Source organism: Mesoplodon bidens (assembly GCF_964165515.1).
Source record: "Mesoplodon bidens genome assembly, chromosome: 4".
Taxonomy (NCBI): domain Eukaryota; kingdom Metazoa; phylum Chordata; class Mammalia; order Artiodactyla; family Ziphiidae; genus Mesoplodon; species Mesoplodon bidens.
In genome coordinates, this window is record NC_138160.1 from 91,148,476 (window position 1) to 91,161,972 (window position 13,497).

Here is a 13,497-nt window from a genome sequence, read left to right on the forward strand (position 1 = left end):
CCTGCTTCTTAGGAACTTGCCCATGAGTTTAGCTGAGAATATTTTTATCCTTTTGTACTTTGGATAATCTCAGTCCTATTTATTCTTCAATACTCAGCTGAAATATTACCTCATCTCCAAAGCCTTCCTGTATTTTCTCCATCATCTATTCAACAAATACTGACTGTGCTAGACTCCAGGGATATAGGAAGTGAGTGAGACTTACCTGATCCCAACTCTCAGGGCAGAGCAAGGAAGACAATATAATTAACACAGTATCAGAATAAAGCATTTCCTTCTATGGAAGCAAGAAGTGGGTCTTGGGCTTCCCTGGTGGCGCAGTGGTTGAGAGTCCGCCTGCCGATGCAGGGGACACAGGTTCGTGCCCCAGTCTGGGAAGATCCGACATGCCGCAGAGCAGCTGGGCCTGTGCGCCAAGGCTGCTGAGCCTGCGCGTCCAGAGCTTGTGCTCCACAACAGGAGAGGCCACAACAGTGAGAAGCCCGCGTACTGCAAAAAAAAAAAAAAAAAAGTGGGTCTTGGAAAGCTTCCTGAAGCAGGTGGTATTCAAGCTGAAACTTGAAAGGCTGTTAGAACTAGCCAGGTATAAAGTGGGTGGCAGAAGGTGGGGAAGGCATTCCAAGTTATGAGAGGAGAATTGTGATCATGGGCCAGGGATTAGCAAGAACATGGCATGTTCAAACACCTGAAAGAAGTTTATTAGGCTGCAACAGTGCAGGGGAGGGTGTGCATGCAAGGGCTGAGTGATATGTGGTTATCAGGGAGATGCAGATTAAAACAAGATATATAAAACAAGATACTATCCCAAACACTTTAGAATGGCTAAAATCAAAAAGACTGACAACACCAAGGCTTAAAAAGAATATGCCGCAACTGGAATTCTCTCCAAGGTTAAATATACATCATGTGACCTGGGAGCTCCTTCCTAGGAATTTATCCAAGAAAAGTAAAAACATGTTCACCAGTGTTTTGGTGAACAGGAAACAGTTCAAATGTCCATCAATAAGATATTGGATTAAAATTTTGTGCCATATTTAAACAATGGAGTACCACTCAGCAATGAAAAATAATGAGTTACTGAAATACACAGAAGTATGAATGAATCTAACAAACACATTAGCAAAAGAATCCTGACACCAAAGAGTATTGTATGACTCCATTTTATGAAGTCTGAGAGTAACTAAACTAATTTATTGTGATATAAATCACTAAGAATGTCTTTTTTGTGGGGGGGGCGGAGTAAGGTAGGAATTGATTGGAAAGGGGCAGAAGGGAACCCTCTGAGTTGTTGGGAATAGCCTATGTCTTGAGTGTACAAATATCAGTTGTTTCGGGTAGTAACAGGGGTATAAACAGTTGTCAAAATACATCAAACTGGACACATGTATATTATGTGTTGTTATATCTCAATTATAAATACTTTAGAAAATACAGTACATCCATAAACATAATGATATATGTCTGTTTATTAAGATGGAAAGATGTTCATGGTATATAGTACTAAGTGAAATAAATTGATCAAAAACTATGCCTACCATAACCCTTTATGCATTTATAGCAAGATATTGAGTGGATTTTTAAATTTTATTCTTCAACCTCATATATTTTCTGGTTTATTTGAATGAACAGTTTATTTTGTTTTAGAAAAATGAGAAAATGAAGTAATATTTACTATACAGTGAAATATTTAAAGTATATCTAATTATCAAAACTTAACAGAAACTATTAATTCAATCATCTAATATAAGAAATATTCTTAAATAAAATTTCGTGACTATGTTATGCTATAGTTTTGTTTGTTTTTAGTGCTTAGGAGAAATCAGGGTAGTATAACATTTATAGTTTGGGAAACATTTTTATTTAATTCATATTTTAATATAAGCCTGAATATATAAAGGGTATACAATGAAAGGTAAGGTGCTGACTACTCCTGTCTTCTTGGCATCTAACTCTTTGAACAGGAGGCAGCTACTTTGACCAGATGCTTATCTAATTTATAGATACACAGGAAAAATATGTGCATGTACATATGTGCAAAGACACATTCATATTATACAAATGATAACATGCCATGCACATTGTGCTTTTTTTTTTTGAGTGCGTCTCTTTTTTTTATTGTGGTAAAATGTACATAACTTAAAATTTACCATTTTAATGATTTTATGTGTGACATTCAGTGGCATTACATATATTCACATTGTCTTGCAACCATAACCATCTCCAGAACTTTTTCATCATCCCAAACTGAAATGCTATACCTATTAATAACTCCCCATTCCCCTTCACCTCTGCCCTGGTAACCACCATTCTGCCTTCTGTCTCTATAAATTTGACTATGCTAGGTGCCCCATATAAGTAGAATCATACAATATTTGTTTTTTTGTGTGTCTGGCTTATTTCACTTAACATAATGTCTTCAAGGTTCATCCATGTGGAAACATGTGTCAATTTCCTTCCTTTCTAGGACTGAATAATATTCCATTGCATGAATACACCATGTTTTGTTTTTTCATTCATTCATCAATGGACGTTTGGATTGTTTTTACCTTTTGGCTATTGTAAAAATGCTGCTATGAATATGAGTGTACAAGTATCAGTTTGAGTCCTTGCTTTCAGTTCTCTTGTGTATATACCCAGAAGTGGGATTGCTGGATCATATAGCAGTTCTATGTTTAATATTTCACAGAACTCCCATACTGTTTTCCACAACAGCTGCACCATTTCACATTGCCACCAGTAGTACCTGAGCTTTCCAGTTTCTCCACATTCCTTATCAACACCGGTTTCCTGTTTTTCTTTTCTTTTCTTACTTTTTTTTGTTTTTGGATAACAGCCCCTAATGGGTTTTGTACCATGGTTTTTAAACTTAATATATCTTGGAGAACCTTTCAGGAACCTTTCTTTTTAAAAACTATATAAAAGTGTTATGAGTGGGCCTTAATTTATGTAACTTCTCCTGATTAATGACCCTGTAGTCTTGTTTCTGGTCTTTTGTGAATGCATAGAGTGTATCTTTATCTTTAGTGTATATAGTAATCCGTTGATAATCCTCAGGGGGTTGCTTGCAGAACCTGCCCCATATACCCAAATCCTTATATAAAATTGAGTAGTATTCGCATTTAACCTACACACATTCTACTGTGTACTTGAAATCATCTTGAGATTACTTATAATATTTAATACAATGTAAATGTTATGTAACTGGTTGTAAATACAATGTCAATGCTATGTACATAGTTGCTAGTGTGTGGTAAATTCAGGTTTTTCTTTTTGAAACTTTCTGGAAATGTTTTTCTTTTTAAAATTTTCCTTCAAAAGTTGATTGAATTTGTGGATGCAGAACCTGTGGATATGTAGGGCTGACTGTACAGTGCTTTTATTTATTTTTATGTATTTTCTGACTTCATTTTAATGAGCATAGATAAAAGTATATATGCATTTTAAAATTTGATAGTTACTGCCAGCCTTAAGTAACAATACCTATTTGTAAATATCCTTGACATCACATGTTACACAACTTTTTGATCTCATTGAAGTCTTAATTTGCATTTCTTCATGAGTGATATTAAACTTCTTTTCATTTTTAGGAGCTAGTTATTTCTGAAATATCTGCTTCATATCTTTTGTTTGCTTTTCTTTTGGGTCATTGGTACCCTTTTCTTGTAGGAACGCCCAGATTTAAATGGCGAGCAAAACAGATATGATTCCTGCCTTCATGAGCTTACAGTCTATTGAGGGACAAAGACAGTAAACATTCAGATGTGTTATTAAATTTTGTGATAAATGCTATGAAAGAAAAGTTTTGGATTTTATGAAAGATAACAACTTAGGTGGGGTTTGGGTGGAGTGTGGTAGCCAGAGGAGGCTCCTGATGGATCTGCTATGAGCCAGTGAGGTAAATACTGGAAGGAAAAACATTCCAGACAGAGAGCATGGACTGCAAACTCAAAGAAAGGGTATGACTGGAATGAAGTGAGGAAGAAATGAGGAAATGACTCATTGGCCATCTGTCCCTCGTATACTCTCTAAAGACGGGTGTCTATAATACTCAGAGGTATATGATGAGTTTCCCCAATTATTATGTGAGGGGTTTTTAAAACAATCTTATTTTTACTCTCTTATTAGATATTCCTCATGAAAGGCATACGAGTCAGATAATCTGATGAGCAAATGCTTTTAGCCTATTAATTGATTCATTGGGAGCCTCCATCTTTTTAAATTTTCTGTTTAACTAATTTTTTATTTAAGAATGAATCACTGTACATCATCTTGTATTATTTCATATTTCCCCATACAAATTCAACTCGTTTTCTCATGTGAAATTAATTTGTGATTCTTTGAAGCTTGCTAAATAATGCATTGTTTACTACTAAGTTATCTGTAACAATTTCCCCATTAGGGAAAAAGCTCTTTGAGACTATGCTTCTGTGTGTGACCAAATTTCAAATGTGTGATGTGTCTACATAGGGGAAAAAGTGACACTCAGAGAAAATGATTTGCAACTTCTTGTGCTTGGCAAGTAAATTCATAAATGTAAATTCTGGATCTTGGGCAAAGTGAGTTGTGACAGATATGCTCAGCTTAATTTTGATCAGTATTTTCTTAAGGTTTTTATATCAGATTCTCAAGCAGAGAAATTGTAGAAACAGAGAAGTACATAATGGCTTAGAAATCAACCATTTAAAAAAGTAAAATAAGGGTGTTGTTAATTGTGAAAGTTAGTGCCTGTTTTCCTATTTTCTGAATTTGCTGCATGTATATACTCCTTTCTCTCCCTCTCTTTCCCTGTCTTTTCATTTGTTTCTGGATCTCTTGTTTGTTAGAAAATATTAGGAAGAGCATTCATGCAAAAAATTTGCCAGAAACCAGAGCGTCTCTTGGTAGAAATTAAGCAATAGACCCTATGAGGTGGGCACATCTTCTTTGATTTTGTACTTCCCTTTTCAGAGTTAAAACAGTGGTTGTTATTGGGGAATTAGATCTGGGTAACTTTTATTTACAATTTTCTGCATCCTTTCACTTTTATCATTAAAACAATAGGCATTGCTCTCCTAAAAGTAGTATAAGTAGTATGCCTGTTTTCTTTTTTTTTCAGAACAAACAACCTTCTATTGAAGTATAGTTGATTTACAATGTTGTGTTAGTTCCAGGTATACAGCAAAGTGATTCAGTTATGCATATATATATGTATATATATATATATATACTCTTTTTCAGAGTCTTTTCCATTATAGGTTATTAAAAGATATTGACTATAGTTCCCTGTGCCATACAGTAGGTCCTTGTTGTTGTACTCCCCTGACAGTTGCAGAGAAATAGCTCAATTCATGCTTGTTGAGCACTAAGTGAGTGGAAATACTTGGAAGCACCTGTACTTATTCTAAGTAACTTTTTCTATAGGTGTTTCCCATTACCTGATTTTTAAAAAATTACGAAGGTGTTGAATGTACAGCTTGCAGTCTGTATTAATTTTATTTTGTGTTGCTAACAATGGCGATTTTAAATATGGTACTTTTTGTAGGCTAACATAGCTTTTCTGCTATTGCTTATAAAAATATTTTTCTCAGTATTTCCTGGAGTGTTGTTTCTGTAAGACTGTCAGGCCTACTTTTTGTACCTATCACTACCTGATGATGATGGTGGCTGTGCTTTTCAATCATTAGGTCAGTGTTTTCCTCATGTATATTTGGACCATTTTGTTTTCCTGTCATTCTTCAGGTGCTTCTTAAGTGCTTATCACATATGTTCTAGAAATCAGGGGTATACATGGCAAATGTGTGCACTTCTGCAGTTTTTATGTGTGCATGTGTATTTTTTGTTTGTTTGTTTAACTGGTCAAGTGGCATGTGTTTTTGCCTAACACAGTGAATATTTTATATCCAGCCTGACCTTCCTGCCTGTAAGAATGTCTGGTTTATAATCTGGTTTTCACCATTCATATGTATAGACTAGGGAGAACAGGCAGTTGAGTGAAATAGGAGTACTCACTAACCTAATTATTTGGCCAGGTGTCCACTCATTGTCACATTGCTTCATATCTTAAATCATGTTGTCTATTTTCTTCCATTTTGTTCTACCTGATTAGAGAAACTTTCTTAAGAAAAACTAAAACCCAAGTCCTTTCTGGCCTGCTATCATGACATCACTTATGCCTCTTCTGACCTCCTCATGTAGTTTTTATTAAAAACCTGTGTGAGCCATTTCAAATATCAGTCCTTTGGCTTCCACAACATAATATCTTGGCTTTCTTATGAGTTTGTTTTAAATCACTCTGACTGAAGATTAAAAAAAATAAACCGCAATCCATTCTTCCCCACTAATTTAATGGCTGTTTTAATAATATAAAAATTTTAAAAATTTATTTCTCAACTTTATATTCTGACCCACTGATGTGTCCATTTCTGAGTAAGTCACAGTTATATGGTAGCTTTTTAAACTATAAAAACGCCTTTTACCAAGGAGAAGTGCAGGTTGTTCCTCATTACTCTTTTCTAGAATGTCTCAGGTCATAGTCACAGATTTGTTCTTTTTATCTTTAACATTTCTTTTCACCTCAATTTCCTCTTATAGTTTCCTTCTTCTTGGTCCTTAACTCTCCTTTTGACTGTTATCTCCGGACTTCCCATCCTTCTCTATTTCATCTTTGTTTCATTCCTCCAAAACTTAATTTTATATTGGCCTTTTCCCCTAACCTTAGTTTTCTTTTTCAGTTAGGTCCTTTTGGCTGCCTCACTGTCACATCAAATAGCCTTATCCAAATTTATATTTATTACTGCAAAATGATTCCCTTCTCAGCTGAACTGCACTGTCTGTGTGTATTAACACCACCACCCCATTAGACCCCTGGAATCAAAGCCCTGAGTCATTCGTACTTTAATCCTTTCTTCTATGTCCAGGCATTTCTCGATTCCCACTGATGCTTCATGAAGCATCTCCTCTCTCTCCCTCCCTGTTCATTTCTCCTACACGAATCATATTCCGGCTCATGTCACTTTATACCTATATTATTCACACTCCTTTTGAACTGACCCTTCCCTGTTCAACTTATTTTGCATATGTCTGTGAACTTCATCTAATAACAAATTTTATGTTACTACTAATTTTAAACTGAGAATCTCATTCACTCATTCCCTCTTCACCTAACAACAGAGTACCCATTAAATGCCAAGTAAGCTTCCCAGTGCTGGGCCTGGAAAAGTGAACAAAACATGTCCTGGTCCCTGCTCTCTTGGAGCTTATGTTATAATGGTGGGTGGGGTGAGGAGGGAGAGGAAGCAGTAAATGAACAAGGCCATTCTGGTTTGTGAAAAATACTATTGTGTGATAGAGTGTGGAGGTGCAGTGGGAGTGTTGATTTAGGCTCTGTGGCCCAGAGACTTTGAGGGTGTCCCAGAGACTTTTATTTGAGCTGAGAAATGAGGGCAGCTAGGATCAGCCAGGTTGGGAAAGACAGGAGAGAAGAAAATAGATAAGAAAATTCTGAAAAACATTTTAATGAGTGAGAGGCTTTCATGCCTCCCCCATAGAAATAGATAGGATAGTCTTTAAAGTAATCATTGTGTACAGATAAGAACTCTGTACACAATCACAGTAGCATCTCAGGCATCATACGGAGGGGGAAGGGATAAATTATTCACAGATAGAGCTGAGGAAATATAATATGTGTCATTCTTTGCTTGGTTGGCTGTTTCTTGGAGCCCATTTATGCCTATGGGACAGGGAATATGTAGCAAAATAAAACTGATATAGGTGAGAAATTCCATCATTGGAGTGACTTTTTTCCATTTAATATTCAGGTTACTTAATTTATAGTTTCTATTCTCTATTCAAGAGCAGCAAAGAATTTGTTTTTACCTATTTATTTCTGATATTTTCCAGAAGATCTGTTTATTGGAATACTGAGATAAGGAGGTCAAGTTTCTATATTTGATGACTAGAGATTAAGTCCCAAATCTGTCCTGACATCTCAGGCTTCCAAATACTGCTCATAGGCGTAAGGGGTGGGACTGGTCCATGGCTTCCAGGGTGTGGCTAAATCAGGCATTCACCAGAAAGACAAGGAGAACTAACTGTAAGCAAAGTCCCATAGGCAGTAAGAGTGGGACAAAATAGCCTTGGATTTAGTTGTGTTCTTAAAGAAATACAATTTTTAGAAATTTCCAGCTTCTTTCTTACAAGTTCTTGATGTGGGCCTGTGAGAATCTGAGGTTTGCCTGGAACATTGGAGTTTCTTTAGACACTATATAATGAGCCATCACGGGCTTTCCTGGTGGCACAGTGGTTGAGAGTCCGCCTGCCGATGCAAGGGACATGGGTTCGTGACCCGGTCCGGGAGGATCCCACATGCCGTGGAGCGGCTGGGCCCGTGAGCCATGGCCGCTGAGCCTGTGCGTCCGGAGCCTGTGCTCCGCAGCAGGAGAGGCCACAGCAGTGAGAGGCCCCCGTACCGCAAAAAAAAAAAAAAAAAAAAAGAGCCATCATATTCTCCATATGAAATTGTATTATTTGGTGATCCCCATGGTAATACAGATGTAGTTAATATCTTTTTATTTTATACAAGGAAATCATTCATGTATTCATTCATTTTTAGAAATTGTGTCCATTATCCACTCTGTCATTGGTTCTATGAGTACGCATATGTTTGAAAACATTGGATGTTCTGTTAATGCTGTGGCTTCTGTTACATGCTTTGTAGGAAAATGTTTATTCTTTATGCCTCTGGTCTGTTTCAACTAAATTTGGCTTGGTGCTTGGCTGTTAGCTATAGGCATTCAGTGATGTTTATCCTTATTAAAGCTGCTTTTGCTTCTGAAATTTTACATCGTTTTCAAAAACCACCTTGTCGCAAACTCAAAAGTCTGTGGCACTTAAAAGGCTTGCTTAAGTTCTTGACATTTACACTTCCTCAGGTAGTTCTTCAAATTTTTAATAGTTGATGATTTTTTTCTGTCTCTGAGGAAGGTGTCTTCTTGTAACAATTTAGTTCTCCAGGGCTGTGGTCTAGTTACTTTGTATAGTATTATGGTAAAGAGCACTCAATGAACAGATAATGATAATGTTAGAGCTTTTGGCTCAATAATGAAAGATAAACTACATAGTCTACATTATAACTGACTGGAGCAGGGTGCTTTATAATGTTTTCTGTATTCCCAGTAGCATGTGATATTTACTAGCTTTACTTTTATTTTTATTACTTCTGTAGTTTGCATGATTAACTTATCAGTGTCAGAAGTACTAAAATAAGTCCTCATTTTTCAGCATAGGTGTAATGAAACAAATATTGTGCTTAAAATGACAGTCCTCCAATTAACACTCATCAAGCATATACTCAGGTATTTGCTAGGTGCTCGGCAAGATTCAGAAGTAAATCAGACGTGGCTGCTGACATCAGGAATCTTTGAAGTTGTGTGGGAGATTTTACCCTTATGAAATAGAACTTCCAGAGTGACCTGCGTGGCTTTGCCTAGAGCAGGAGGGGCAGATACTTTACTGAGGACACTTTATCACCAGGGTCCCAAAGTTGAAATTCATCCACTGGTTTAAAAAAAAAAAATTAACAACTAGTGTAAATACTGGTTACATTTAAAGGCTGTCTCTAATGTTTATGATGTCTTACATTTTTATTTGAACTTTTCTTATATATGTTAATGTAAACTCTTATGTTATTTTCTCCCTAGTTTACTAGAAAACGGTCAGTTTGAAATTGTGACAGGTGGCTGGGTTATGCCTGATGAAGCTGCTCCACATTATTTTGCCTTAATTGACCAACTAATTGAAGGACATCAGTGGCTGGAAAAAAATCTAGGTATGTATTCGTATCTTTCTCTTTCATTTAGACTACTTTGGGCAATTAATTTTGGGGAATGTGAGATGGGGCTTTTTATTTTTTTAATAACTAATATTTCTAGCACTGATTATTACTGAATAATTTATTTTTTATTGATTTATGATGTTTCTTGGATCATAATCTCAGTTACATAGATATAATATGGTCACTCTTAGGGTCATCTACCTTGTTTCACCTATTATTTTATCAATTTTACCTATTTATTAATTTTAGTATTTTTTTCTAAAACTATCCCCCTGGGATTTTAATTATATATTAGTTAAGACACTTGATCATAAAAGGCAAAAACCTAGTTTACTAGCTTAAGCAAAGAAAGAAAAAAAGGAAAGAAAAATGTTAGTTTTGTCATTGAGAATTCCAGAGATAGGGTAGCTTCAGGTAAGGTTGGATCCAGAGGACTTAGATTATGTTGTCGGGATACTGTCTCTTGACTCTGCCATAGACAACCAGGACTCTGATCTTCTTGGTCTAACAATTAGCAGGAGTTTTCCTTAATACCTTACCTAATTGACCCACTTTGGGTTAGGCGCTTATCTCTGAGCCAGTTTACTGAGGCCAGAGTTAAAGGAGCTGAAATCACTGAGGCCTGGTTAATTTGATGGAAATGATCATGTGGGGAGAGTGGTTTGGGGCAGGGTCAGCCTTGCCTGAACCATGTGAATGGGTCCTCCATGGGGAAGAAGTATCCTGTTACAACAAGAAGTGGGGAAAGGTATTCTGAACTGATAAAATCAGATGTTCATACAACTCATAAGAACATGGGACTACTCGAAATCTTTGTGATATCGAATATTTGCATTCTGCAACATGGTATGTAATTGTTTTCAAATATTTCATATCTCTCAGTACAATTTTGTAGTTTATGGTAAATATACATGTTTTTATTTAAGTTATTTCTAAATATTTTATTATTTTAAAGTATTCTTCTGTTAGGGATAAAATCCCCCCACCCCCATTAATATTTTATTTACTTTTTATTTTGGAATAATTTCAAACTTAAAAGTTGTAGGAATACTACAAAGAACTCCCATAAGGCCCCCAACCAGATTCACCAGTCATTATTTTGACACATTTGCCTTATTTTTTCCTCTTTCCGTATTGTTATTGTTGTGATTGTTACAGAGTAAGTTGCAGATATCATACCTGTGCCGATAAGAGTTAACATAGCAGATCTGAAACTGCTATCCTTAGAAAGATCTTGCTTGCAAAGTTGGCTGTTGGCTGGTGTCTGAGGACTTGGATTTCTTAAATGATGAGTGACTCACTGTGTTTAAACTGTCCAAACAGTGCATTGTATGGTAAACACTTGTTTCCCTTCTGGGAGTCTAGAATCATATTATGTACTAGACAGAGGGTGCCTGCATGACCAGACCCCAGTAAAAAGCTTGGACACTGAGCCTCTAGTGAGCTTTCTGGGTTGACAGCATTTCAGGTATTGTCACCATTCACTGGTGGAGTAATTAACTCATCCTGGGTGATGCCACAGGGAGAGAACTCTTAGAAGCTTGTACCTGGTTTCCTGTGGACTCTGCCCTGTGTGCCTTTTCTCTTTGCTGATTTTGCTTTGTATCTTTTCACTATAATAAATCATAGCTGTGAGTATGACTATATGTCTAGCGCTGTAAGTTTTCTTACGTCGTGAAATCTGGGAGTGGACTTGGGGACCCCCTACTCAGTGCCACTTTTCTTAAATACTTAATTATATTCTAAGCCAAAATATTCACTTTATAAACCTCAGTTTTTGTGGATTTTTTGATGTTTAGCTTTTATGGATGTGTAATTTACATGCAGTGCAACACATAAATCTTAACTGTAGAGTTTGAGTTTTGACAAATGTTAACTCTGACTGCACCTTGTAAAGTAGTGTTCTCAGTTTTGTTTAAACAGTTTAGAACAACATGTTGTTTTGGACACTGTTTTTACATTTGGTTATGGGATGCTTTTTAAATTGTTTAGTCTTTGGTGGTTAATTTCTGCTTTTACTAACTTTATTATATAAATTTGACTATTAGAAACTAAGTTTGAGTTTTTAAGGTTATCTTTTGCCTAAAATATCCATTTTGTAACTGTTCTCTGACTCCTCTTAAGCTTTAATATTAGATACATTTGGAATAATCCAGTTTTATTAATTATATTATTCATGTTGCTCATGTTCTAATTTTTAAGTCTATTAGATTTGCCAAAAACTGAGTGATGTATTTTACTCTTTTTAATGATTGTTTCCTGTAATTTTTCTTGTTTTTACTTTTTTCTATTTTGACAGTCTTATTCTTACATGAAAACACAAAATCTTTCCTGGTTTTATTGGCATATGTACCCTCTTTATAAAATTTTGGATTTTTCATATACTGCATTTCCCCCCTAAGTTTGTCACTTGCCCCCTTTAAAAAAAAGATAGGCTTATACCAAGGAAACTCCTAGAAGGATACTGGGGTCCCCTCTATGTGTCTCCCTAGCTTCTACCTCATTTCGTATCAGTTTTTAAAAATGTAGTTTACGTTCTTTCTCTTCTACATCATTACTTCTCAGGGATTCTTTAATCTGTTGCAGCTAGGTTGCTATTCCTGTGTATCAGGTGATTTTGATACGGAAAAGATCATCAGTGATGATGAAATCTCAGACATCACTAACTTTTCATGTTGATTTTTATTCTTGTTTGTAAGCTTATTCTGTCCTAGTTATTTGGGACAACACATACTCCTTTTTTTTAATTTTATAGCTTAATTTCATTTCATTTCAAATTTATAGTGTCACATGATAGTATTTGAGAGGGGCTCCTATATATCCTGTAGGGTTGGCCCTCTGTATTCATCAGTTCCGCATCTGATGATTCAACCAACAGTGGACGGAAAATAATTGAAAAGAAAAATCTGGAAAATTCCAAATAGCAAACTTGAATTTGCCATGCCTGGCAGCTACTTACATAGTATTTACATTGTATTTATCACTATTTACATAGCATTTACATTGTGTCAGGTATTATAAGTAATCTGGAGGTGATTTAAATTATAGGCATACCTCATTTTACTGTGCTTCACAGATACTACGTTTTTTACAGATTGAAGATTTGTCACAACCCTGTGTTGAGCAAGTCTGTTGGTGTCATTTTTCCAACAGCATTTGTGTCTCTGTGTCACATTTTGGTAATTCTAGCAATATTTCAGACTTTTTCATTGTTAATGTATTTGTTATGGTGACCTGAGATCAGTGATCTTTGTTTCTATTGCAAAAGGATTATGACTTGCTGAAGGCTAGCGATGCTTAGCTGATTTTTAGCAATAAAGTTTTCTTTTGTTTTGGTTTCCTTCCAGTTTTATTGAGATATAATTGATATACAGCACTGTGTAGGTTTAAGATATACAGCATAGTGATTTGACTTACATACATCGTGAAAAGATTATCTCAGCAAGTTTAGTGAATCTGTCACCTCATATAAATACAAAATTAAAGAAACAGAAAAAACAATTTTCTCTTGTCTGAGAACTCTTAGGATTTGACTCTCTTAACAGCTTTCATATATAACATACAGCAGTGTTAATTATATTTATCGTGTTGTACATTACATTCCTAGTACTTATTTATCTTTATAACTGGAAGTTTACCTTTTGCCTGTCTTCATTCAATTCCTTCTCCCACCCTCACCTCTAGTA

General features: G+C 35.7%; 1 protein-coding gene across 1 annotated transcript in view; it reads left to right on the top strand.

Annotated features, from left to right (window-relative positions):
* MAN2A1 (mannosidase alpha class 2A member 1) overlaps positions 1 to 13,497 on the top strand; it is a 160,248-nt gene that overhangs the window by 54,411 nt on the left and 92,340 nt on the right. The window contains exon 5 of the mRNA XM_081230853.1: positions 9,678 to 9,805. Within this exon, the coding sequence (XP_081086979.1) occupies positions 9,678 to 9,805 (128 nt within the window). The remainder of the gene's footprint in view (positions 1 to 9,677; positions 9,806 to 13,497) is intronic.